Raw genomic sequence first — 24,859 nt, 5'->3', positions numbered from 1 at the left:
CACAAATGAAAACTAAACATACTCAAAACTGGGAATTATAAGCAATCATTCCATTCCCTGAACCACAGGTATTCTTATATGATTGAGCATTTGAAATGCAAGATTAAGGATCAAGTTAGAAACTAATATGTTTGTACATGGTATCGCAAACTGTAAATACCATACTGGTGTTTGCGACTGGAATGTCCTTGTGGTTTATAGGATTTTCCAAAATGTGTCCATTTTAAAGTAGGCTTAGTTTAAGACGTTAATTTGGTACTAGAAAAAATAATGTTTTTGAATATTGAGATTAATTAGCTTAAGAAATGAAAACAGGTGACATTTGGTTTACTACTATACAGATTTTTAAAATGCATGTTTCAACCTGTTTCATGCCATGCCCTTCATTAAATCCCTCTGCTGAGGACTAAGATTTTTCTCTTTCCAGTGCACTCTACTTTGCTTTCAGTCAGAGAGAAGAGAGAACTGAGAGGATTTTGAGTCTCTGTTTGCACATTTAGAGTATCCTTTGGCTCTGACTTTGATCTTTTGTTCTTAATCCAAGAGCCTGAGGACTTTGATTTACAACTGTAAGTGTTAAAAAGAACAATCCTTTTTCCTTTTTTTTTTTTGGAAGTTGCTTCTGGAAATCACAGAAATGTATTTCCTTGTTCTCCTGGATAGTTAGGACTTGTGGGAGGGAAATCCTGTTCCCTTCCCCATTTGCTGTCACTTATCTCTCCTGCAGATAAGTCCTGTTTTAAATCCCAGGTTAGCTTTTTTTTGTGAGCTCAGGCAAGTTGCCTGGCTCTTTTTGCCTTATCATATGGAATGTCACTTTTTAAATTGTTCCTGGGTCAATTAAGTTCAATCACCTATCAAATTGTGTTTTGTAAATAAGCATATCTGAATTGCATCCTGTTCCCATATCATCAGAAACTGATATCTTCCTTTATATATAAAGTGAATCTTTAAAAGATCACAAGAGAGTTGGAGTTTAGTATGGGAGCTTGACTGACCAAGGAAGACTTAAGAGAGGGAAGACATGGGAGGACAGCTAAGACTATGTAGCCAGGAATGAAAAGGATGCTCTAACGTGTCTTTGATCAATAGACAGTGCTTCTTCACGCAAGTAGAACACAAATGTTCACTTTTACTCAGGACAGATTAGAATGAATGGCCTTAACTTATAAACACAGGTGCTGTTTTACACCAATATTTTTCAACCTGGGGTTACTCTCAAACTTGGTTGAACATCGGAATCACCTAAGGAGCTTTGGCACATCGCTGATGCTGGGCCCCACCTCCCAGAGATCCTTATTTATTTGGGTTGTGGCATGGCCTGGACACTGAAATTAGTAAAACTCTCTAGGTGATCCTTATATGCAACTAAGGCTGAGAACTACCACTCTCTAGTCAGAAAGGTAGTTAAAAATTAGGCCCTCTCCAGAGCCTGTAATGAGACCTCTCCAGGCCTCTGTAATGAGACCAGAGATTCTCATGACAGTTTCTGAATAGGTTTGGACCTTTTTTCCAAAAGCTCCTAGTTAACAAGAATTATATTACTTTGGATGCATAATGCATTAACACATTTTTACCGCCAACTAGGTGTTACATAGTTTGGAAGAGGCCATGTATCAAAGGAAAGTTGGGAAAGGAAGGAAAAAATGAGTAGGGAAAGTCCCAAAGTATTAGAAGCCTTGTTTGGGGGTGAAATTGGCAAATATAAACCCACAGAACCAAAAAGAGATGTTGAGTCATCACACATGCTATTACAAATTGGTTTTAAATTTCATTGTCATTTATCCTTCGTTTTAATTCCTACATATCTCTAAATTCCCACAATGTCACAAATTTCTCAAGGATTGTTAGAAGAAAATTGTCTATAAGTCGCTATTTCTTAAGTGAATACGTAAATTATAGTACTTTGGTGGAAAGGATGCTCCAGATATCTAAATGTCCATGAGCATATTTGGTCCATACCAAATGGTTTTTTGGATAGGACCAAATGTCAAGGATCTTTCGGCATGAATCAAATATCTTATGGATATTTGGGACAGGACAAAATGTTTCTGCATATATTGAGGACCTCTTCATGTGGACCAAATGTCTTGTGCACCAAATGTCTTCTGAATATTTTGGACAGAACCAATTATCAAAGACCTTTTTATGTGGACCAAATGTCTTTTAGGTATTTTTGGAAAGGACCAAACATCTTGCAAGGACATACTCAAAACTCATCCCTTTCTATTTTACTACATTTTTGCTATTGTCTAGGTTCTTGAGTCTCTTTGTCTATTGAATCTGTATGGTGGGATCACTATAGAGTCTGTTGACTAAGCTACTGTTGGGAAGCTTCTCTTCCCAACTCAGTGTTCAGCAGTGACATGTTGGTTGCTTGAAATAGATGGTGGGGGGAGTATTCATATCATGGAGATAAGTAAATGGTACAAATTGGGGATTATTTGTTTTGTTAATTGTCTAGACTTGAGTGATGGAGACAATGTTAACAACACAAGTTAAAGTTGAGCTTCTATAGGCATTACATTATAAAGAGCACAAAAAATTGAGGAAACATTCTCCTAGATTTATTTATTTATTTATTTTTCCTTTTTAGGGTTGCGCTTGGAGCATATGGAAGTTCCCAGGCTAGGGGTCAAATTAGAGCTGCAGCTGCTGGCCTATGCCACAGCCATAGCAATGCCAGATCCCAACCATATCTGCAAACTATAACACAGCTCATGGCAATGCCACATTTTTAACCCACTAAGAAAGACCACGGATTGAACTCATGTTCTCATGGATGCTAGTCAGGTTCGTAACCACTGAGCCACAACAGGAACTCCCTCTTCTAAAATTTTTTTTATTAATGATTTTTATTTTTTCCATTGCAGTTGTTTTACAGGGTTCTGTCAATTTCTATTGTGCAGCAAAGTGACACAGTCACATATATATATACATTTAGAATTTTTTAAATGTTATAGAGCAAAGAAATTACCCTAGTCATTGACAAATGAGTGGAATTCCAACATACATCTTTGTTGCTTCACTTTTGTCTTGGTAATGTAAATCAAAATATCAACAAATAGTCATGTAGGAACTATACTCCTTTTTTTCAACTGCAACCTTAGTTTGGCCACATATACAAGAGTTCAGGAAAAACCAATGAATGCAGTCTGTGAGAATAAGCTAGCTTTATGGAATTTATGAAATTTAAAGACTACTGTGCATTTTTTATCATTTGTAAATTGTGTGTACACATATTTTATATAGTAAAATTTATAATAAACTTTATATGTATAATTTTCCCCAGAAAGCTGGTTGTTAAACATTTATAACACCACTGCCAAAACTCCTATGAAAAGGTAGTTGACATCACAAGCCACTAGCAAAATGTAATTGATTCCACAATATGATACTACTACACCTTCACCAGAATGGCTAACATTGAAAAGTCTGAAAATATCAAGCATGGACAAGACTATAGAGTATTTATCTCACACAGAGCTGGTTGGAGTTTAGGTTGGAAAGATCACTTCAGAGAACCGCTTGGCAGTATCTACAAAAGGAAACATACATGTACCTATGCTACATCCACCCACCCCTGGGCATCTATCCAACAAAAAGAGTGCTAATGTCTGATAAAATTTATGAGCAAGAATGTTTATACCAACTTTATTTGTAATAGCCCAAACTGGAAACAGTCTAAATGTCCATCAACGGTAAAATGGATAAATGAATTACAACATATTCAAACAGCGGAATACATCAAAGTAATGAAAAAGAAAAAAAATGCTTTTACAGACAATAGCAAAAATAAATCTCCCAGTAATTATGTTGAATGAAGGAATACAGATGTAAAATGTTGTTTACCATTGGTTTCCATTTATATGAAGTTCAAGAACAGGCAAAACAAATTCATAATGAGAGAGGTCAAAGTAGAGTTTACCTCTGGGGGAGAATTATTACCTGAGAACAGCATATTCTATATTTTGATCTGGGTGTTTGCTATATATGTTCTTATATATATGTTATATATATAAATATACATTTAAAAATCAAAATAGACACTAATGACCTTTCTACTTTATGTAAATTTAGGATGTATTTCATTTAAAAAGTAAAGATTTGTTAAAAAGTGGTCCCCAACACTGACAGCAATTTCCCAGTGTTGTGGGAGCATAGTGAGTTTTTACTGCTTAGACAAGAATTTGTGACTATCCTCCCAGACAGTTCCCCTGACTATTGCATTCTACATAAGCTTCTTCAAAGGCAGCTTTCCTAACATTAGTGATTTCTGTTGAATCTCTAAGGTGTTTGTAGTGATCTAATAGCCATAAATTTGAACTGCTGTTGATATTTCTACTTGAGCTATAAGATTTTACATTTAACCAAATTGATTTTAATGTTGTTAACTTTGATCTGCTGTTCCACCCTGTGAAGAGTTTGTTTTTCCTTTTCTTTTTTAAAAAAATTACTTTTGAAAAATATTTATTCTTGAGGTTTGATTTTTTTCTTCTAGGAAGGTGGTTTTCAAACCTGACTTATCGTCAGAATCACTAGAGAAGGTTTCCTGGACCTCACTGCACTTCTCATTGTCCTGATACAGTAGTTGCGGGTTTGGGTTCTGACTTCTGTGTTAATGTCTTTCCTAGAAAATTGCAATGATCAATCTGGTTTAAGAAACTGCTAATCTACCACTTTAGCCAGCCTTCCAGCTTTCTATGAGTCAGATTTGATAAACATGAAGTATGTATCTCAGAGTTTGCATCTTAAAATGCTTATGACTCTGCATATGATGGCAATGGCTGGTCTTCAGAATGATGTGGATTCTGTTAGTCCACACCTTTTGGGGACAGGTCTAACTCTTACCCATCAATCCAGCCCATTTTGTTCCGTTGTACCTACAAGTATGTTCTAAAAGATCTTGTCACATATCTTCAGGAAAACCAGATAAAACACCACTTAGGCATTCATTCACTGACCTATTAAGATGGTCACCTTCTCTGAAAAGGACATGATAGGAATTCTAAATCATCTGATTTGACTCCTGTATGTTACTACCTGCAGAAGGTTCACAACAAATTGCTTAAATAATTTATTCACGTGTTTCCCAGGGATTAGCATGAAAGTTATCAGTCTCTAATTTTTGGAAACCTTTGTCTGTACCATCTTTTGAATATAAGACCCTAAAGTACTTCTGCAAGTTTCCAGTGCCTCTGTCTCTCTGTTATTCCTAAATCTTCCCCAAGTAGATGGCCCTTACCATTAAAGAATGAATAGAATGGCAATGAGTTGACCATCCCAGTGGTAGAAGAGTTTAAACAGTAGGTGCTCTTGCAAAGCTTATGTCCTTGACTTCATATGTTAATGACTGTGAACTGATTTTGCATGAAACCATTCCTGATGGCTACTTTCTTTTTGTTCAAATACTACCCAGTCTTTATAAACAATATTTATAGTGACCTACTCTTTTTTTTTTTTTTTTTTGTCTTTTTAGGGTTGCACCCATGGCATATGGAGATTCCCAGACTAGGGATGGAATTGGAGCTGTAGCTGACAGCCTATGTCACAGCTACAGTAGCACCAGATCTGAGCCACATCTGTGACCTACACTACAGCTCATAGCAATGCCAGATCCTTAACCACTGAGTAAGGCCAGGTATCAAAACCTGCATCTCCATGGATACTAGTTGGGTTTGTTAACTGCTGAGCCATGACAGGAACTTCTATGGTGATCTAATCTATGGAGCAGTGAATTTTACCAATGAAAGGGACCTCTGTGGTCATCTCTTCCATCATCATTATTTTCAGATATAGAAACTGAGACAGAGAGTGGGAGCTTGCCTCAGACCCTCAGACCAGTAGTTGAAGAGCCAGGACTAGACTCCTGATCAAGTGCTCATTCAATCACACAAAACTATCTAAGAATGCTGCAGCAACACTACTGCCAGGCTAGGATCCAGGAACCTCATGAATTCAATTTTTATGTAGACCATTAATTTTGCTCAAGGAAACAATTCCACAAAATAGCAATAGAATCCTGGCCAGACAATGAAAAATTCTACACCGATGTGTAAAAGAAGGACTAGACAAGAAGAATAAATGCTCAGCACAATTTATCTTTATTATAGGAAAAGCAATTTAAAACATATTTTACTGAATAGTGCCAGAACATTACTGCAAAAGAAAGTTAATGTTTTTCTTTTGAGAAAGCCTTCTATAATGTGCAGATATTGTCATATTAGAGACACTAGTGGGAAATGCTTGGTCAACTAAAATGGTTAAAAAGCTAAAATTGACCATTGACTTGGACGAAAAGTGAAATATATCTCCCCACTTCTGTGAATTTTAATGGTAACCATTGATGCCCTTCTTAATTTCTTCCATAATAAAAAATAGAAGATATTCTTGAGGGGGGAATAAAAGGCTTTGCCAGCTAGGGCAGGGAAATTGATGGCAACATCAGGCTGTTTCAGGAATAAATGTTGCAATCTCAAACACTGTCTATGGGAGTGTAAATTGAATCAGCCACTTTGAAGAACAATTTGGCAGTTTCTATTAAAATGAAAAATGCTTATGTCTTGTCATTTAACAATCCTCCTTCCACGTATCTATTTTTTTTTAATGTCTTGAAATGTGTGCTCAATGAAGAGTTTGCAAGCCTGTGCCTTATGTCTAATAGTGAGCAACTGGACACCTGAATGTCCATCCATAGGAAAAAGGCTACTTGAACTGAGAAATAGCTATACTCTGGAATACTATGCATCAGCTAAAAATAACAAGGGAGAATTTTGTTGGATGAAGAAAGCAAGTTGCTAAATAATAAGAATGGTCATTAAGTATGAGACCATGCTTTTAAAAAGCCTCAACAAGAGCATTAATATAAGTTTCTATAGGCACATAATTATTCATGAAATCACATGGAGTTCTAGAATTTTGCTGTCCAGTATGGTCACCACTAGGCACAGAAAGTTATGTAAATTTACATTAATAAAAATAAGTAAAAATAAAAATCAGTTTCTCAGTGGCATTAGCCACATTTCAAGAACTGAATAGGGAGTTCCCGTCGTGGCTCAGTGGTTAATGAATGTGCCTAGGAACCATGAGGTTGCGGGTTCGATCCCTGGCCTTGCTCAGTGGGTTAAGGATCCGGCGTTGCCGTGAGCTGTGGTGTAGGTCGCAGACGCGGCTCGGATCCTGCATTGCTGTGGCTCTGGCGTAGGCTGGCAGCTACAGCTCTGATTAGACCCCTAGCCTGGGAACCTCCATAAGCCGCGGGAGCAGCCCAAGGAAATGGCAAAAAGACAAAAAAAAAAAAAATTGAATAGCCACATTTGGCTAGTGGCTACTGTAATGAACAGCAGAGGTCCAGAAAGGCAAACACAGCTGATAACATGGTTACCTGGGGGGGGAGTCCAAGTTTGGGGATGATGATCTATAAGTATAGCTGGGTCACTTTTAAAATTTTACAGTGAGATTAGATTATGTATGATCTGGATAATTTGGGTTGTGAGATGGAAATCCTGTGAAATTGGATTGTTATGATCATTAACGAGTACAGATGTGATAAATTCATTTGAGTAATAAAAAAATTAAAAATAAATAAAAAACAAACAAAAAAATAAAAGTAATACATTTATAAAATTGAAAGTATGCCTAGCAATAGGGTTTCTAAAGCATTGCAAACTTTTATCTTGTAGATCAGTATAAAATGTTTGGGCATGCTGTCCTTTTAGCCTGTTAACTATCTAAAAGCACACAAAGGAAGATACTAAAACAAACTGTAGATACCATTGTTTCCTTCCTTTAACAAGTGTCTGCTGAGCACTTACTATATTCTAGGCATTTAAAGTATGTAGATAAGAATGTCTCCTGCAATAGCAGTAAACAAAGGATGTTCTAGCCATCAAGCCCTAGATAGTTGAGGTGAATGACAAAGGAATGATTTCAAGGATCCCAGGCTCTTACATCTTCCCATACAAAGAAAAGTGCTAAATTCATTAACTTGAGGTGGCTGATTTTTCTTTAGTTAACTGTAATATTTTGACGTTTCCAGTTACTTGGGTTTTTTGTTTGTTTTTGTTTTACAAAAATTCCTATATATCCCGACTCTTCCCTTATGTCTTTGGAACAGTTCCTCTGAGAGGCTGTCTCCCAGGCTTACGTCCTCTGTATGTCCACTAAATAAAACATAATTCTCAATTTTTAGGTTGTGAATTTTTTATTTTTAGTCAAAAAGTACAAGGATCAAGAAGCAACTGCTGCTGAGACTGAAGTGTATTCATCATGGGTGCAACAAGAGGATTTCTTTTCATTTAATATTTTTCGTTTGTAACCAGTTAAATAATTACCGGCTGCTTTATGCAATGCATATGTAATTCTAGAATATAAATGACGGCTATTAGATTAGCTAGAATGTATGTTTTTATATTAGTGTAACATATTTTATTAGGACTAAAAATAATTATTTTGGAAAAAATCAGATTTGTGAACATAATTAAGCAATTATTTGAGGACTTCAAGATCAGAATAACTTCACTGAAAGCACCAGAAAGAAGAGCACATATCTGCTTACACAGCTATATGTAGATTCACTATGGTGGAAGCACAAATACTTTCTTGATTAACTTTTTAGATAATAGATCAATATCATGGTAGTTAATCTTGATGAGGAGTGTTCTTGATGTTGCTTCATATACAGTAAACTGCACAAAGTCCTAGCTAACTGTGAACACAGCAAAGAATGAATCTCGTGTCCCCAGATATACAAAGATCAGCATCCTTATATTTATAGAAGCTAGCCATAGTATTTGTCCAAATAAATACTTTTAGATTAAATAAATTACATGCTGGAAAGAGTCTATTAGTCTTAAATAAGTCTTGCCTTTTAATTTCAATGAATAATATATCAACAGAAAAAGAATTCCACTACACTTGCAAAAGGATTTGTTTTTCAACTTAAGTCTTTTTTGCTTCATCTTAAAGTGCAGATCTAATATAGCAAAATTTGCTTTTAGAATCAAATCTTTTAGAATGCATGTGTTCATTTAAAAAAAAATGGTTATGAGAGTTATTTTTAAATGTCATTATTTATTAAAATATCAGCAATATATTTAAGCACTACGCAAATGTCTGACTATAAATTTAAAATGACACCACCTGTGTACAAGTTAATTGCCTTTGTTTGCTAGACTTCAATAGCCAGGAAGCTCTACTTAATCTAGTAGCTACCTACTTATGGAGTCATCCATGAACCAGCATTGACATCAGCTGGGAGCTTTGGAAATTCAAACTCTCAAGCCCCACACCCCAAACCTACGGAATGACAATATGTATTTTGCCATGGTCTCCAGGTGATTCTTAGGTACATTAAAGTTTGAAAAGCAGTCATGTAGCCTTCAGAGGCCTTTGCACATCATCTCATCAATAGTGCCATTGAAATCAGTCCTTCTTTGGACCTAAGGGAAGATACACTATTGAAGAGGAGGGCAGAATAAGCCTCAGAGCAGGAGTTGAACAATTACCTTGAGTCTAGTAGAGGATGGTACCAGGGCAGCTGGTTGGAATACTCATGGTTCTGTTGGAAGCATTCTGTTTGACTGCAGTTCAGTAGAAAAAAAAAAGCAGCATATCGAAAGCAATGGAAGGTTCATATTACACATCAGCTATATTCAAGAAGATGTTTGTGGTAAGACCAGGTAAGTGTTCCTGGACATGCTGGAAGATGCAGATAGACTCAGAGCCAAGCAAATCTGCTTTCATAAAACCATTAGCATATTAAAAAAACTAAAGATCTTATTGTAACCTGGATACATGTTTAATTATTCAGTTCAGCCCTATAGATTTGTGCTTGTGTGTGTATATATGTGTATGTATCACAAAATGCTTTTTTCCCCATGCAGATCATTAAAATTGTCCTGAACTAGCCACCTTTGGTGGGATACGCTTTGTGAAATCTGCATGTAGAAATTTTTCTTATTGCTTAAAATGTGAGTTAAGCCCTGAAGTTTTAGAAAATCTTACGTTATGTAACAATGAATATACCTCTCTCTGTAGTTTCACTATTTTAGAAGTAAAACAATGCTTTGATTCCAAATACTAAATTAACTTAAGCATTGCTCTCCCACTCTGTCTCCCAAGCTGTGACTCAGATGTCAGAACAAATTTTTTACCTAGTTAGGGAAGGAATCTTATCAAGTTTCAGGGCCATAAAAGCTTTAGTAAGGTACCTGGTTGGTGCTACACACTCTTATTTTCCATCATCAATGTCTAAAATACTAAATTTATCTTTTCCATTTCTCCTTTAAAACATCATCTGTGTCAGAGTTCCCATCGTGGCTCAGCAAAAACAAATCTGACTAGTATCTGTGAGGATCAAGTTCAATCCCACTCCTTGCTCAGTGGGTTATGGATCTGGTGTTGCCATGAGCTATGGTGTAGGTTGCAGACCTGGCTCGGTTTCTGTGTTGCTGTGGCTGTGGTATAGGCCAGCTCCTACTCAACCCCTAGCCTGGGAACCTCTATATGCTTCGTGTGCAGCCCTGAAAAAAAGGAAAAAAAAAATCTGTGGAACATACTATCATTAAATGCAAATAGAAGAGATCTTGTTGCCCCAGATACACTTGATAATGGCTTTTCTTAAACCACTTGAGACTTGCTATTGAAGACACCATCTTTCTTCTTTTCTTCCTTCCTTTCTTTTTTAGTTATAAAATACTAGTAAAGTTATAGAACTTTTAATTAGACAACTGAGTTCCAGTGAACATGAATGAACTAGTTTAAGGTGACTTAGCTAACTGATTACAGAACTGGGAACAAAAAGTCCATTTTCTATGATACCTTTTTGTTTTAATTTTTAAAAAATGTTTCTTAGAGTTGACTTACAATGTTCTGTCAATTTCTGTTGTACAGCAAAGTGACCCAGTCATACATACGCACATATTTGTTTTCCCGCATTGTCTTCTATCATGTTGTATCACAAGTGATTGGATATAGTCCCCTGTGTTGTAGAGGAGGACCTCATTGCTTATCCATTCTAAATGGAATAGTTTGCATCCACTAACCCCAAACTCCCAGGCCATCCCACTCCCTATCCTTTGTTAAGCACCCCAGATGAATGACTAGGTCTCAGAAGATTCTTTACAGTTAGGTATGAAAAATGTCATCCTTAAAAACACAATTTGCTTATGAAGGATCATTGTCTAAATATGTTAAACTTTAAAGAACAAATTGCCAGCTACAATTATAAACCTCTGAATTAATGGACTTTCAGTGAAATACACTATTTTTGTCTCCTAAAACCATATCTAAAAAACAGAATGACTGAAACAGATGTTATGTGTCAGGGTCAGAGGGAGGCTTTTTAATTATGTCCATTAGAGAAAGACTTTAAAAATCCCTTCCTGGGGCCAGTGGGGATGGGTACAGAGACCGAAAAAGAGAAATGAGGAAATGTGTTGCTTGGTGTCAAGTTTTGAATAGATCACTATTGTGTTATATTCCTCTGAGATCGGGGTACATGTTGTATTTTGTTCACTAACATGTCTATTATGTGGACAAAAACAGCAGAAGACTGGAGGTCTACTCAAATTCTTTTGTACATTCAATGTCCATTGTTTGTAATACAATGAATAATTCGGGAGAGTTTGGAGATCTTTTGGTTTTGAAGAAATATATGTCAGAGCTTCAAAATACCATTATTAATGGGCCTTAATTGGGGTTTGAAAATATTTTCACTTCAAAAACTGCTGTAACAGATATTTTGTAGAGATTAGATTTGCACATATCAAGTTACGTGAATTCATTTTGCTAAGAGTATCTTTATTAATTTGCTTGTTTTATTTTTAATTAAACTGCATTAACTTTAATTATTTTAATTAATTAGTACATTAAATTAATGTTTTAATTAATTTAACTAATGCAGTTTAATTAATACATGTAACCACTGCATGGTTATATGCATGGGCTTGAGATGTGGACTATGTGCTTTAAAATCCCAACTCTTTTACCTGGTGGGGGTATATGACTGAGGAACTTATTTAACTTCTTAAGGAAGTTATTTTATTTTGGTGCCTCTGTTTCCTCAACTTTAAAATGAAGGTAGTAGTACCTGCTTTATTATAGCAATTGTGATGAACATATTAAGTAATGATGCAAAGTGTTTATGCTTGGGGCATTTGGTTTTGCACTTGAATCTAGTGTTTGTTCATTCATCCATTATGCTAGGGGACAATCCACTATAGATGTAGTGGGATATAAAAGATTTCTGGTCTACAAGTTGAAGGCAAATGGCTTCACTATTCTTCCCACTGAAAGAAGACCCAGAAGTATCAGATATGATGTTAACATTTTAAAAGCCATCAAAACATGTTGTCTTTATTGAAGTTTGATTAATACTTCAAGCATTCTAGTGTTTCATTTTAGCATTGTAATCAAGAGGAATTGTCCCCTAGTATTGGAAGGTCTTTAAAGTGACTGTATCAGGAGAAAGCAAAAGAGTCTTACCTAAATTGTATTGCAGGGTTTTTTCCTCAGAAACAAAATAAACATGCTACGTTAATGTTGCCGGTATTTGTGCCTTATAAAATGGTAACTTTTATTTCAAATTAGGAGTTCCTGTCGTGGCGCAGTGGTTAACGAATCCGACTAGGAACCATGACGTTGTGGGTTCGGTCCCTGGCCTTGCTCAGTGGGTTAAGGATCCGGCATTGCCATGAGCTGTGGTGTAGGTCTCAGACGCGGCTTGGATACCGTGTTGCTGTGGCTCTGGTGTAGCCCAGTGGCTACAGCTCCAATTAGACCCCTAGCCTGGGAACCTCCATATGCCGCAGGAGCGGCCCAAAAATGGCAAAAGGACAAAAAAAAAAAAAAAAAAAATTAAATGTTGCCTTGCTATTTCAATAGATGGATCCCTAACATTTAGCTTTAATCTAGGAGGGAAAAAAACCATGTACCTAGATTTAATCTAGCAACAAAACCCATTTAATCCTTTTATTAAAACAAATTGAGCTTGGAAGAACACTTTGTATGCTCAAAATGTAGCTCTAATATAAATTAAGCAGGTGTACTTCTTTTGTTTAATAAACCATAGGTACTTTTTATTACATTAACAACCTTTTAATGATTAATTAGGTGAACCATACTTATTTAGATGAAACATATAATTGATTAAGTTAAGAAATGTCTAATCTTTTTGACTCCCATATTGACCCGAATAGCTCATGTATAGCCAATGAATAAATCCTTCTAATTCTTGTGTAATTAGCCCCTTTCTTTCCATTGCTACAGATTTATATTGAAACAGAACTGTGAAAATAGTCTTTAGAATCATCCTACTCCAAGTTATAATACATATTACCACTAAATTAGTATTCTCTGTATATCAGCTAGCTATATGCAAAATACATGCATTTTATTGATTTTTCCATAAATTTTGAAACCCAGCATCTCTCACCTTTCCTAGACTACCTACCTTCTAAAATATATTATTCTTCCCCAAGTACTTTCTTTCAAGGCTTAAGTCCTGCTTCTTCTTTGAGTTACATTCCGCTAGTCTAGATATATATTAGTTACTCCTCCAAATCCTTGAGGCACTGACCATTTCTATTATTAATTTGGTATTTATCATTCATTTTCTCTGTTGAAGGGGTTGTGTATATATCTTCTACTTTCAAATAGTTTTGAGATATTTTACTGTTTTTATCTCTGCCAGCCAGCCCAGTACCTAATAAATGTTCAGCGATGATGATTTGAAGGCCCAGTTCTACAATGTTCAGATGTGATTTGAGATATGATGATAATATAATTTTATTGTCAGAAGTTATAATAATATAAATTCTCAATAAAAATAGTCATAATGAAAATATAAAATAAAATAATCACATAGTATATTATTTGGTAAAGTGGAAAACTACCATGGAGTCACAAGAAAACAGCTTCATATCAAAGGAGTACAAGCATTATAGATGAACGGAACACTCAGGAATTCCACTGCAAGCTGCCCTCACTTGAATATCATACCTTTGTAAGAATTTCATGGCTTGGCAGGCTTCACAGGTTATCACCATATATGTCCCTGAGTGGAGCCAAGGACAGAATTTAGTATTAACTAGACCAAGAGCTCAGATCACTCAGATTTCTACTGTTTTCCATAGCAATATCTAAATATTGGGTCAGATTTCGTTTGGGGATGGTTTTGACATAGAGTTGAAGTAATAAGTCCTGACGCTTCCCAGACAAATTTCTGTTCTGCAGTATTGAACCAGATGATGTTGGGTAAAGTTATTTTACCTCCTTATGCCCTCTTCAGTAAAAATAATGTTAATAAAATAACACCTTAAGAGTTATTGCAATAATTAAATGACATAAAATGCAAAATGCCCGGTACATCTTTGGTATCTATTAAGTGTAAATTTCTTTAAGTTCCATGCATCAGCTAGTGGCAGGTTTCATTTACTGGCTGTTTACGCTGTACCAGGCACTCTTCATACATGGTGTATCATGGTTATTAACACATTTAATCTTTGCAGCATTCTTGTGCAATAGCTATCATTATCATTGTATTTCACAGATGAGGAACTAAGCCATAGACAAGTAAAGTACACAGCTAGCAAGTGTCATAGCTGGGGTTCAAAACATGCTTTTGGCTGCCACACATACTCTCTTACCTGCTAGACAACATAATCCCTCCCACTATCAAATTATTTCCATGGACCACATCCTGTGGACAATTTAAAGAGAAGTCTCATTTTAATACACTATTTACCTAATTAAACCATAGTTGGGAGAAACATACAATGCATTCCATAGTTAAGTGTAAATCATTTAAATTTATCCATTTAGCCGCACCATTGCTTCTTTTCAGTGTGGGAAATCCAGCCTTCCTTGTTCTTACCTAGGCAAGGGCACTCTTCCTAGTCTTCATCCCAGAACTTGTGCCAATCTTATTTCTTATTTGTTTTGCTTCTTATGAATAATTAATTGAAACTTTCCAAGGATTCCAAAGAATCTAAAAAAATAAATTTTGAAAATTCACAACAAAGTATCTTGGAAAACTTCTATTAAGTTAAGAGGTGTTATCTGCTGTTCTAGGCGTGGGTGCTTTTATCAAAACATTTCACCCACTTTCAAATTTCCATTCGTTAAAATGTAAGGCCTTATTTGGCTGTCATTTACAGTACTGTGTTTTTCAGAAAAGTTTCTGGCAGCTGGTTTTAAAAAGATTTTTTTAAAAAACAGAAAAAGGAAAGCAAACGGTGCCCCTGTTGGGAGAGTTCCCCCGACCCTCTGCATTATTATAAAGAGAATTTCCAATTTATCCAAACCTCCTCTACTTGGTTATCTTCAGAGCTTTACAATTCATGCTCCCTAAGGCAGTTATTTTCAAGCATGATTTTGTAACACTGCAGGGCTTTTCAAGTTATTTCAAGGAGGTGGCAAAAAAAAACTCAAAACAAAATTTTATTTTCAAAAAGGAGCATGCATGCCATAAATCATGGGGGAATTCAGGAGGGTAATTGTAGATGTCAGGAAATTGAACAAATAATGAGAGGATATGGGGACCTGCCTAGAGGTAGCCAGTTCTGCTTCTACAATGGAATCCTTTAACATGCACCAAGCAATAGGTGATTTGCAGAATGCCTTTGCCCTGTGCTAGTCCATGTTTAACCACAACTCTCAATGAATTTTTTAACAGAATAGTTTTATATCTTCTATTTAAGCTTAGCTGCGATCATCAACAAAGTGCCCCATCTCTGAGTAGCCACATGACATGACAAATAGGAGAAGGTGAGCTTGTAAATTTTAACCCTCTTAAGTGAAAGCCATCAAAAGCAAGAACTGGAATCTAGAATCCTCTGAACTCAATGCATTTCCCAATATAGATCCCATATCATTCTCACTAATATCAATTCCTTTTTTCAGTCACTGAAAATCATTTTTCCCTACTTAGAATTAGACATTTAAGTATCTCCAGCTTCCAGGCTCTCCTCTGGGTACTTGGGCTATACTTTATTAGGTCAATGACTCAATTATAACCTTTACTCAATTATAACCTCCTAGAGGGCAGGACAGCACAGAGCTAGTCTTTAAATATCCTAGAGTACAACTAAATGCCCTCAAGTGTTTGTTGAATGAAACTAAGTCTCAGCAAGTGGGAAAGTTTTCTATTCATGTATTTATTTTTGTTGTTGTTGTTGTTATGTCAGTTTGCTGCCTACTGTTTTTTTTTTTCCTCACTTTATCCTGCTATCTGAATTTATTTCTGCAAACCCAAACAGGTTTTATATCTATGACTGTTTTTTTTTTCCTTTTTGAACAAAACACACCTACTTCCTCTTTATTAGAGTTGCTTAATTCCTCATCCTAGAATGCACTTCTTAACTTCCTTTCTATAAATTTTTGCTCTTCACCCTCTTCAAGCTTTACTCCAGCTCAGTATCCCCTCTTCACTTACGCATCCCATTCTCATTGTATTTTTCTGCACCTATTAATCTCATTTTTTAGGTCATTTGGTGTTTTTTTTGTTTTGTTTTGTTTTCTGAGCATAGTCTGGTCCTTTCCATCGAGTTATGAACTCTTTGAGGGTAAGCACTGCCTACCTGTTTTGCACAACACCTAATGTAATTGTCAGTCCCCAGCCCATTTTACAGAAATCAGCTACTCATTTTAATCATTACATTTATGTATGTATAATATATATATATATTACATGTATAATATAATAATACATATTGTAAACTGAGGGACTTTGCCTCTTAATGTTGCACAGTGATAAAACTTTTGTGCTAGTGAAAACTCTTTAGGAATAAGAATAATCACACCCTGATTTTTTTTTAAATTTGAATATTTGCCTAACAGATTTTCTGATTGTCATGGTATCTGTGTATCATTCGATAATTAAAGGAACACCCCATGCTTCTGTGAACAGAATATCAGAGTATCCTTTTCTGTGACATTTTAATGGCAAGGAGTTAAAACTTAAGGTGGAACAAGAAGGGAAGAAGATAGGAAGAACTTTCAGAATTAATAGTAATCATCGAAACCAAAAAAATAATTAAATCAGACTATTCTACTCTTCATTTTATCGGATGCATTTTCTAACTCCTTCTTAAGTTATTGGGTTTAAAAAATTATATATATATTTTTTAAAAAAATTGTAATTAAAAAATTATATATGTATATATTTTTTTAGATGCTGAAAAATGTGATTTGATTTCAATCCTGAATTGTCTGTAGCATCACTAGACTGCTGGGGACTTCTATAATCAAAGGTTTGGATTCCCTTTCAAATCCAGTTCTAATGTTTGTACTACCGGTGTCTATATAATGAGATTAAACATCACCTACTTGCTTGAATTGTTGTAATATTTGATTTTTTTCCAGTAGCAAACTAAATAGGCAAGAAATAGGAGTTTCCATGGTGGCTCAGTGGGTTAAGGACCTGATCTGACATTGTCTCTCTCTGAGGATGTGGGTTGGATTCCTGGCCTAGATCAGTGGTTTAAGGGATGCAGCAGCATTGCCAAAAGATGCAACGTAGATAAGCTGCAGATGTTTCTTGGGTCCGGTGTTGCCATGGCTGTGGTGTACACCGCAGCTAGAGCTCACATTTGTCCCCTAGCCCAGGAACTTTCATATGCTGCAGGTGTGGCCCTAAAGAGGAAAAATAAATAAATAAATATGCAGGAAATAATTTCTTCTCTTTCATTTTAAACCTCCATTGAGTAAGTCTGTTGAAGCTATTCTGATCACAAGGGAAACCTTGGAGTTCCCGTCTGGCGCAGTGGTTAACGAATCCGACTAGGAACCATGAGGTTGCGGGTTCGGTCCCTGCCCTTGCTTGGTGGGTTAACGATCCGGCGTTGCCGTGAGCTGTGGTGTAGGTCGCAGACGCAGCTCGGATCCAGTGTTGCTGTGGCTCTGGTGTAGACCGGTGGCTGCAGCTCCGATTCGACCCCTAGCCTGGGAATCTCCATATGCCGAGGGAGCGGCCCAAGAAATAGCAAAAAGACAAAAAAAAAAAAAAAAAAAAAAACAAGGGAAACCTTATGTTTAAAACAGTTAAGTAATAACTATGAAAAGCTAGATTTATTTTTTTATAATTAAATTGTGTGTGTGTGTATATATATATATACACACATACCATAAGCAATAACTGAAACTTTAAAATCATTTAAAATTGCCTCATGAAAATAATCTGTTCCTCTGGAGGGTCATTTTAAATGCAAGGAGATAAATACCATTTGTGGATATAACTGTGTTCCACTTTGTAAGGGCCTTCATTAGCAAGGCTATGCAACATAAAGGCAACCTGTAATGCGTTGCATATGCAGTATTTTGAAACCTTTTGTTTGGTTTCTAACTAGAGAGAAAGAGAGGGAGAAGGAAAGAAAGAGTCCATTTTATTCTCTTGGGATTTGTCTTATAAGGTGCATCAGACTGAGCCCAGCAAACAGGGATATATTTCTCCTCGTCTTGCTAGTGTGTTTGTTCTTCCCTTATAAAAACCAAAGCACTAGCAATTTCTTTTATGAACGCGGACCGAAGGGAGATAAATAGACCTTGCGGGAGAGGAAGGTCAAGTTCAAAGTTTTTCTTTCCTTTGGATTCAGGAATAAGCAAATGGAAAGACTAGCCAAACAACCGGCAGCAGGCATCTGATGGTTAAGCCCTCCCCCCAGGACTTTTTATGTACATAAGCAGAAGTCACTGGAGCAGCTGCGGCGCATTAGTTCCAATAGTTTAACAGGCTGCTTTGCAGCGCTGACAAAAGCCTCGCGCGCAGTGGCTTCCCTCCATGTTCCTCTGCCATGAGAGCTCGGCAGTGATCTTTGGCAAGGAATCGGCAGAGAGGGGGGGTGACGTTCAGGAGGCTTCCGCTGAGGAGTGCGCTCTCCTGGTCTACTCCCAGCCCCATCTCCGCCGAGAGACTGAGGCAGCGACCGAATGAACTAGCAGCTGCTGGATCCGATCTCCTTCTCCGGACATTTCTCCGACGCCGAGCGAGGCAATCACTGGAAAGAGGCCAGGGAACCACGTTGCCCTGGATCGTCGCCAAATACAAAGTTGACCGGGGAAAATGGCTCAGCAGACGACAAGCCCGGACACCTTAACAGTCCCTGAAGTGGATAATCCGCACTGTCCAAACCCCTGGCTGAACGAGGATCTTGTGAAATCCTTGCGGGAAAACCTGTTGCAGCAGGAGAAGTCCAAGACTGCAAGGAAATCGGTTTCTCCCAAGCTCTCACCGGTGATTTCTCCGAGAAATTCCCCCAGGCTCCTGCGCAGGATGCTTCTTAGCAGCAACATCCCCAAACAGCGGCGTTTCACTGTGGCACATACGTGGTAAGGTTTGCACGGAATATCAGAAATGGTGGCCAGTTCCCTCTGGGAGATTTTTGCTCCTCCCGCCTTTCGCTTTAAGGGTGGGGAGGGAAGGGAGGACCAGCTTCGCTGCTCACCTGTGATTTATCAGCAGAAATCTACCTTAATGAATCCCTCAGATGTCCAAGTCAGGGCAGGAATCCTTGAGATTGGTAATAGGAGCCCTTGAGGTGGGTGGTTCTCAAAGTTCAATTCCTATTGCAAGTTCCTACAAGAAAACTGGATTCCAGATGTCAAATAAGAATGCAGTTTTACTCCCATACCGACGTGGTGGCGTTTCTTTGATTTCTTAAGCTAATACCCCTGCCAGGTCCTGCCACAGCCTAGGAAAGAAAGGACCAGAAAGGCGAGGAGGAAGATCATAGTTTGTTCTCTTTTCTGCCTGATCCCCAATTAAACAGAGATGTGTATGGAGGGTGTGTGTATGTGTATGTGTGTGTGTTTGTGTGTATAAGTCAAATGGTGTGTCCTGGTAAAACTCCTTCTAATTACTGACTTTAATATTTGTAATTTCAACGTGTAATTTGTAATCTCATTGGAGAGAAAAAAGGGTTTAGGAATGCTGTGCAGAAAGTTGTAGCCTGGTACTTGGTAATACTGCTCTGTTCTTGAATTCTTTGAATGTTTTGTTAGTATTTTAATTTTCTTTATGAAGTTTTTACCTTCTATATAATAAGTGAATTTGTTTTATGCATATGGTGCCAGATGGTTTTCTAGAAGATTCTTAGCATTTTCATGCTCTCCTGAGAACAACTATTAAAATAAAGCATTGGATGAGCTTATTGTGGTGTTTCTGCCAGAGAAGAGGCAATTCTCGGTTATGGGCAGAGAAAGAGGGGTCTGTGATAAAGAGTTGGTTAATTTTAGGCAGTAGTAGGTTCTGTACACTACCTCCAAGTTTTGGTAAAATGAATATTAATTATGATGAAGAAAACGGGTGTAACAGAAATAATGTTGAGAATCTGAGTGAATGATTTTTACACAGCTTTTCCATAGAACACGATAGAGTATGCCAGGAATGGTAAAAACAAAACAAAACAGAACCAAAAAAAAAAAAAAAAAAAAAAAAACCCTCAAAAAACCCGGAATCAAGACTTCTAGGAAAGCAGCAGCAAGAAATAGAGTCAAAATCTAAACTTAAGCAGCATGGCCCTACCCAGGAAAGCATCCATGTCATAGATGAAAATAGAAGACAAAGGAAATAAAAAGGTTGTCCCACCCAAAGAAATGTCTGACCTTAGAATTGTCATTTTTAAATAGCTAAATCTCTGATTAGGGAAGTGCTTTTCTTTTCTCCAAGATTTTACCAAACTGGAGTGTCTAAGGTTAATTAGATACAATGTTTGTAAGAGGGGTAAGGCAAACATGGAATTTTTCAGTCTTGAAGGGATGGACAAAGGATGACTTCTCTCTGAGGAAGATAAGGTTGAGAAAACTTGTCAGAGATAAGCAGTGAATGAAAGGCGTGGAGGAACACTGGGAGATGCTCTGAGGGGGAGGGATAGCACCAGGTGCCAGAGCAGGAAAGCTGGCTTGGGCTCAGAGAGGCCCAGGATTTGGATATGCAACGTCCCTTAGGGTTGTTGTTTTTTTTTTATTTTAGTTCCAAAATCGAACCTGTTGCTGAATGGCTAAGCCTCAACTCAGACACTTGATTTCTGAGTGAAGCAACCTAGAGTTCAACTGAAGGTTATCGGAACTCTTTGGACATGTTGAGATGTAAGGAAGGCAGGAAATCTCATGAAAACAGGCTTTCTTCTGAAATTTCTGGCACTTCCTTTTCTGATGCTGTTTGGAGAAACTCCAAGAGCCCGATTTCTGCCGATATTTCATTGTGGGATATCAGGTCTCCACCAGACAAGGGAGGCATCAAGGGAGCAATGGAGATGAAAAAGAAAAATCATGGTATCCGCTAAGGGGAAACAATATCCCTCATGGACAGAAAGCATCAGGCAAGGAAACTGGAAAAGAGTACCTCACATTTTCCTTATCGGTTCAACAAGCCCCAAGACTTTGATAATATCTTGCAGGCATCTATTGACAAATATTGTTCCATCTGTGCTTTCATTTACTTGTACTAAGCATGATTCAGAATCTTAAAAGTTTATTCCAAATTGTGCTGAATGTGTGTGTGTGTGTGTGTATATATATATATATATATATATATATAATTTTTGTTTGTTTGTTTTACTATTGAAACTGCTGCTACCACCACCACACTCGAATACTCTCCTCCTCCTAAATTAGGTGATTGGCCATTTAAATACAGGCTTTGTGTGTTCCTGCCTCAGAATGTTGCTTCCTATACTTAGTATTCCTTTCCTTAGACATGCATATATTTAATACCTAGTGAGTCTAAAGTGTTTAGCTTGTACCTACTGATTACAAAGTTGAGCAAGAGCTATTCTTTGGTTTCAGATAATTTGCACTCTAGTGGAAAAAATAAATCACATTCGAAGGCATCTGATAAATATAATCAGTTTGCTCGACAGTATACTCTCTAAATCTCAGGGGATTGGCACAGCAAATGTTTATTTCTTGCTTTTGCTTCTCATGGGGAACTAGCCTGCCCTGGGGTAAATTCAGGGGACCCAGATGCTACCATCTGTGGCTCCACTCTTTGTAGCACCTGGTTTCCAAGTTTGCCAGGCTCGGCTGAATCAAGGGAAAAGAGCACAGAAGATGGCATTTGTGAGTTTTTATGAAGCAGGCCTAGAAGTGCACACATCACTTGTACCAGTCTTTCCCAAATAGAACTCAGTTCTGTGGCCATATCTAACCGCAAAGGAGTCTGGGAAACCTGTTTCAGCTCTGTTGCCAGGAATAAGGTAAAACAGATCTGGTGAACAGCTAGCCCGTGTCAGTCACAATGTGGTAGTGACTCCCAGTTCACTCTCTACACCACAGTTGGATTTGTAGAATAACTTCTGTGATGCCAGTCCTTTATCATCTCTGCACACCTCCTGGATGAGGGTCACACACAGCAGTTCTATTTTTTGACAAGCCTATTGATTGGGAAGTACTGGCTTATTCATAACATAGCCTTTAAGGCCAGAGGCTTGAAGTAACCCATCAGAGAGCCAGGACCTTGTTCTGTTCATCTCAGCACACTCAGTCATCACAATTACCAGTGTTTATCATGTTTTCTCAAAATTCTTCTCTTACCTAAACACCCTAAGTTATCTCACATTTATATGTTGTATTTATCAGGTCGATCGTGGTCATTCTTAAACAGACTTCATGTGGATTTTCACAACCCATTTAGAGAGTAGTTTACTAAATGGGTACAATACTCCAGGTGTTGTGTGCCTCGTACAGAGAGCATCTGAGAAGTCAGAGGACTTACATTTAAATTTTGACTTCCCATTTACTAGTTGCGTGATCTTGAACAAGTTACTTAACATCTGCTGGTTTTCCTGTTACCCAATTTCCTAGGAATAGTAATAGTATCCACTTGGTGCTGTGGTTTTATTAAGTGCAATTATGTGTAAATGAAAGTGTTTTGCACGGGGACAGGCACTTAGTGTCATTATAAGCTAATACTTTCTTCATTATGTGCCTATTAGTCCAGCCTTGCTCAGCCTGAATCTTTAAGATCATTCCTCTTTTTTTATATGACTGCCCTGTCACTTGTTAGTGGATGGATTAGACTAAATGAGGATATGGGAAGAGGCCAAGAGTTTGAAGGTATGATGAGTCTCTATCAGCTTCAGTGAAAGCAGAAAAGAGTGGTATTGCCGAGGCAGAGCCCTAGGACTTGATGCCTCTTCTCTGCCTACTCCCACTCTCCACATCTTTTAAGCTCTCTTTTCCTGAGATCTTATTCCAGTTCCTCCACCTGGAAGTAATCTGCTGCTTCTTCAGAATCTGTACCACATTTTACTTTTGCTGTTCTCTCAATGCTTTCAGTAATCACTATACTAGCTAATGTCATTCAAACACTGGTATTTGATCTGGGGCTGTGCGTATGAGATTAGGACCCTTTTGTGTTCACGCTTCTCACCACCTGCTTTACCATTTTTTACTAAGGACCTTGTAGTCTAGTGATTAGGGATCGGACTGTTTTCATTACAGTAGGGGATTCCCTCTGATGTCAGCAGGAACGTCAGTGGAATTTCTGGTGAAGAAAACTTTCAGTGTAAGTTTATTTTAGGAAAATCAAACAGTTTGGAAAATCTTCATATTTTTCAGGTTTTCGCCTTAGTTTACACTGGGTTCTGTGCACGGAATGAAGGAAAGTGTTCTAGAGTTTGTCAGTAATATTAGGCAATAGGATGTCTTTGGGCAAGACAGTATCCAGTTAATAATCAAACGTCTTTAAAACGTCTCTGTATTCGCGTGTGTTATTAATTACAACATATCCAAGGTAGAAGAACTCAGTAATGTCCTTAAACAGCAAGTTAGATTTTTGAAAGACCTCTTTCAGGAGACTTTTAGAAACTCTTAAAGATTTTTAGGAAGCTAGATAAGTGGTTTAGGGCTATAATTTTTGCTTATTATAAATTTCTCTTTACTAGGCATTGGCATCAGACGTAAAATTGCTCATATTTGAAAGGAAACCTTTGATTTCTTGAGTCATAATTTCTTCAGCAACTGTGGTTGCTTTTCTGGTTGTTGTTTAAGGGAGACATATACCATAAATTTTCTTCAAGAAGGGGCCATAAACCCTTAATCACCTTGAAGGAGAAGTCCAAGGATTTAGAGAGTTAATAGGTCACACACAAACACGCACTCACAAACACACTCACACATACACAAGTAGGTTCTTAAAGCCATTATTTAGAGCATTCTTTTTGAGAACTCTTTCTTCTTTGTTCCAACTCCCTTAAATTTACCTGACTTAACTTTAAGGTTGTCTTTTCTCTGCCTCTGTGGTGAGGATATCCAGAGAAGGGCATTGCTGCTGCTTTCCTAGGAGCTGGGAACCCAGAGGTGGGCTTTGGGTAGAGTGTGACGCAAGGAGTCGGGGAGGAAGTTTCAGGGGGAAATTATATGAGGCGCACAACAGGAAGAAATGCCAGCAGGTTAGGTGGGGCCATTTGGCTGAGTCTTTAGCTGTGTTGCTGATTTAATTGGTATAGTGTTTTCTGCAAAAATCTTGAGGCAGTTCAAGTTAGGAGTGTCTGTAAATTTTGAGTCTGATTAGCCTTTCCTGAAGTCGGAAGAGCCCAGGAAGACGTTCTTCTTAAAGAACTTGTCAGTTGACTTGTAATATTTAAGAAATTGCAAAATAAAGGTGAGACAGAGTTACTGAGGAAAATGAAGAAAATAATAAAATGACATGGCAATTTATTATTCATATGCCCTTCCTATGACCTTTGACATTTATTTTGCTGTATTTTTTAAAATTTATTTTATTTTTTTTGTTGTTTCTAGGGCCGAACCCAAGGCATATGGAGGTTCCCAGGCTAGGGGTCGAATTGGAGCTGTAGCTGCTGGCCTATACCACAGCCACAGCAACACGTGATCCAAGCCACGTCTGCGGCCTGTACCA

At 37.4% G+C, this 24,859-nt stretch overlaps 1 protein-coding gene and 1 long non-coding RNA gene across 15 annotated transcripts in view; one reads left to right on the top strand and one right to left on the bottom strand.

The window, feature by feature from the left end:
• The window catches only part of PDE4D (phosphodiesterase 4D), a 1,509,235-nt gene that overhangs the window by 735,189 nt on the left and 749,187 nt on the right, over positions 1–24,859 (top strand). The window contains exon 1 of one of the 14 annotated variants that reach the window (XM_021076874.1): positions 18,595–19,326. The exons of the other annotated variants lie outside the window; for them this stretch is intronic. Coding sequence (XP_020932533.1) covers positions 19,061–19,326 — 266 coding nt within the window. The 5' untranslated portion in view covers positions 18,595–19,060. Of the gene's footprint in view, positions 1–18,594; positions 19,327–24,859 lie in introns of those variants that run through there. 14 annotated transcript variants of the gene reach the window in all.
• On the bottom strand, positions 17,130–18,153 carry LOC110257278. The gene is made up of 2 exons (XR_002339685.1): positions 18,027–18,153; positions 17,130–17,742 (listed from the first exon to the last, which is right to left on the bottom strand). It is a non-coding gene; the product is annotated as an uncharacterized LOC110257278 (long non-coding RNA).

This window comes from Sus scrofa, chromosome 16 (assembly GCF_000003025.6).
Source record: "Sus scrofa isolate TJ Tabasco breed Duroc chromosome 16, Sscrofa11.1, whole genome shotgun sequence".
Taxonomy (NCBI): domain Eukaryota; kingdom Metazoa; phylum Chordata; class Mammalia; order Artiodactyla; family Suidae; genus Sus; species Sus scrofa.
The sequence above is the reverse complement of the archived record's forward strand: the minus strand, read 5'-3'. Positions and strand labels throughout refer to the sequence as shown.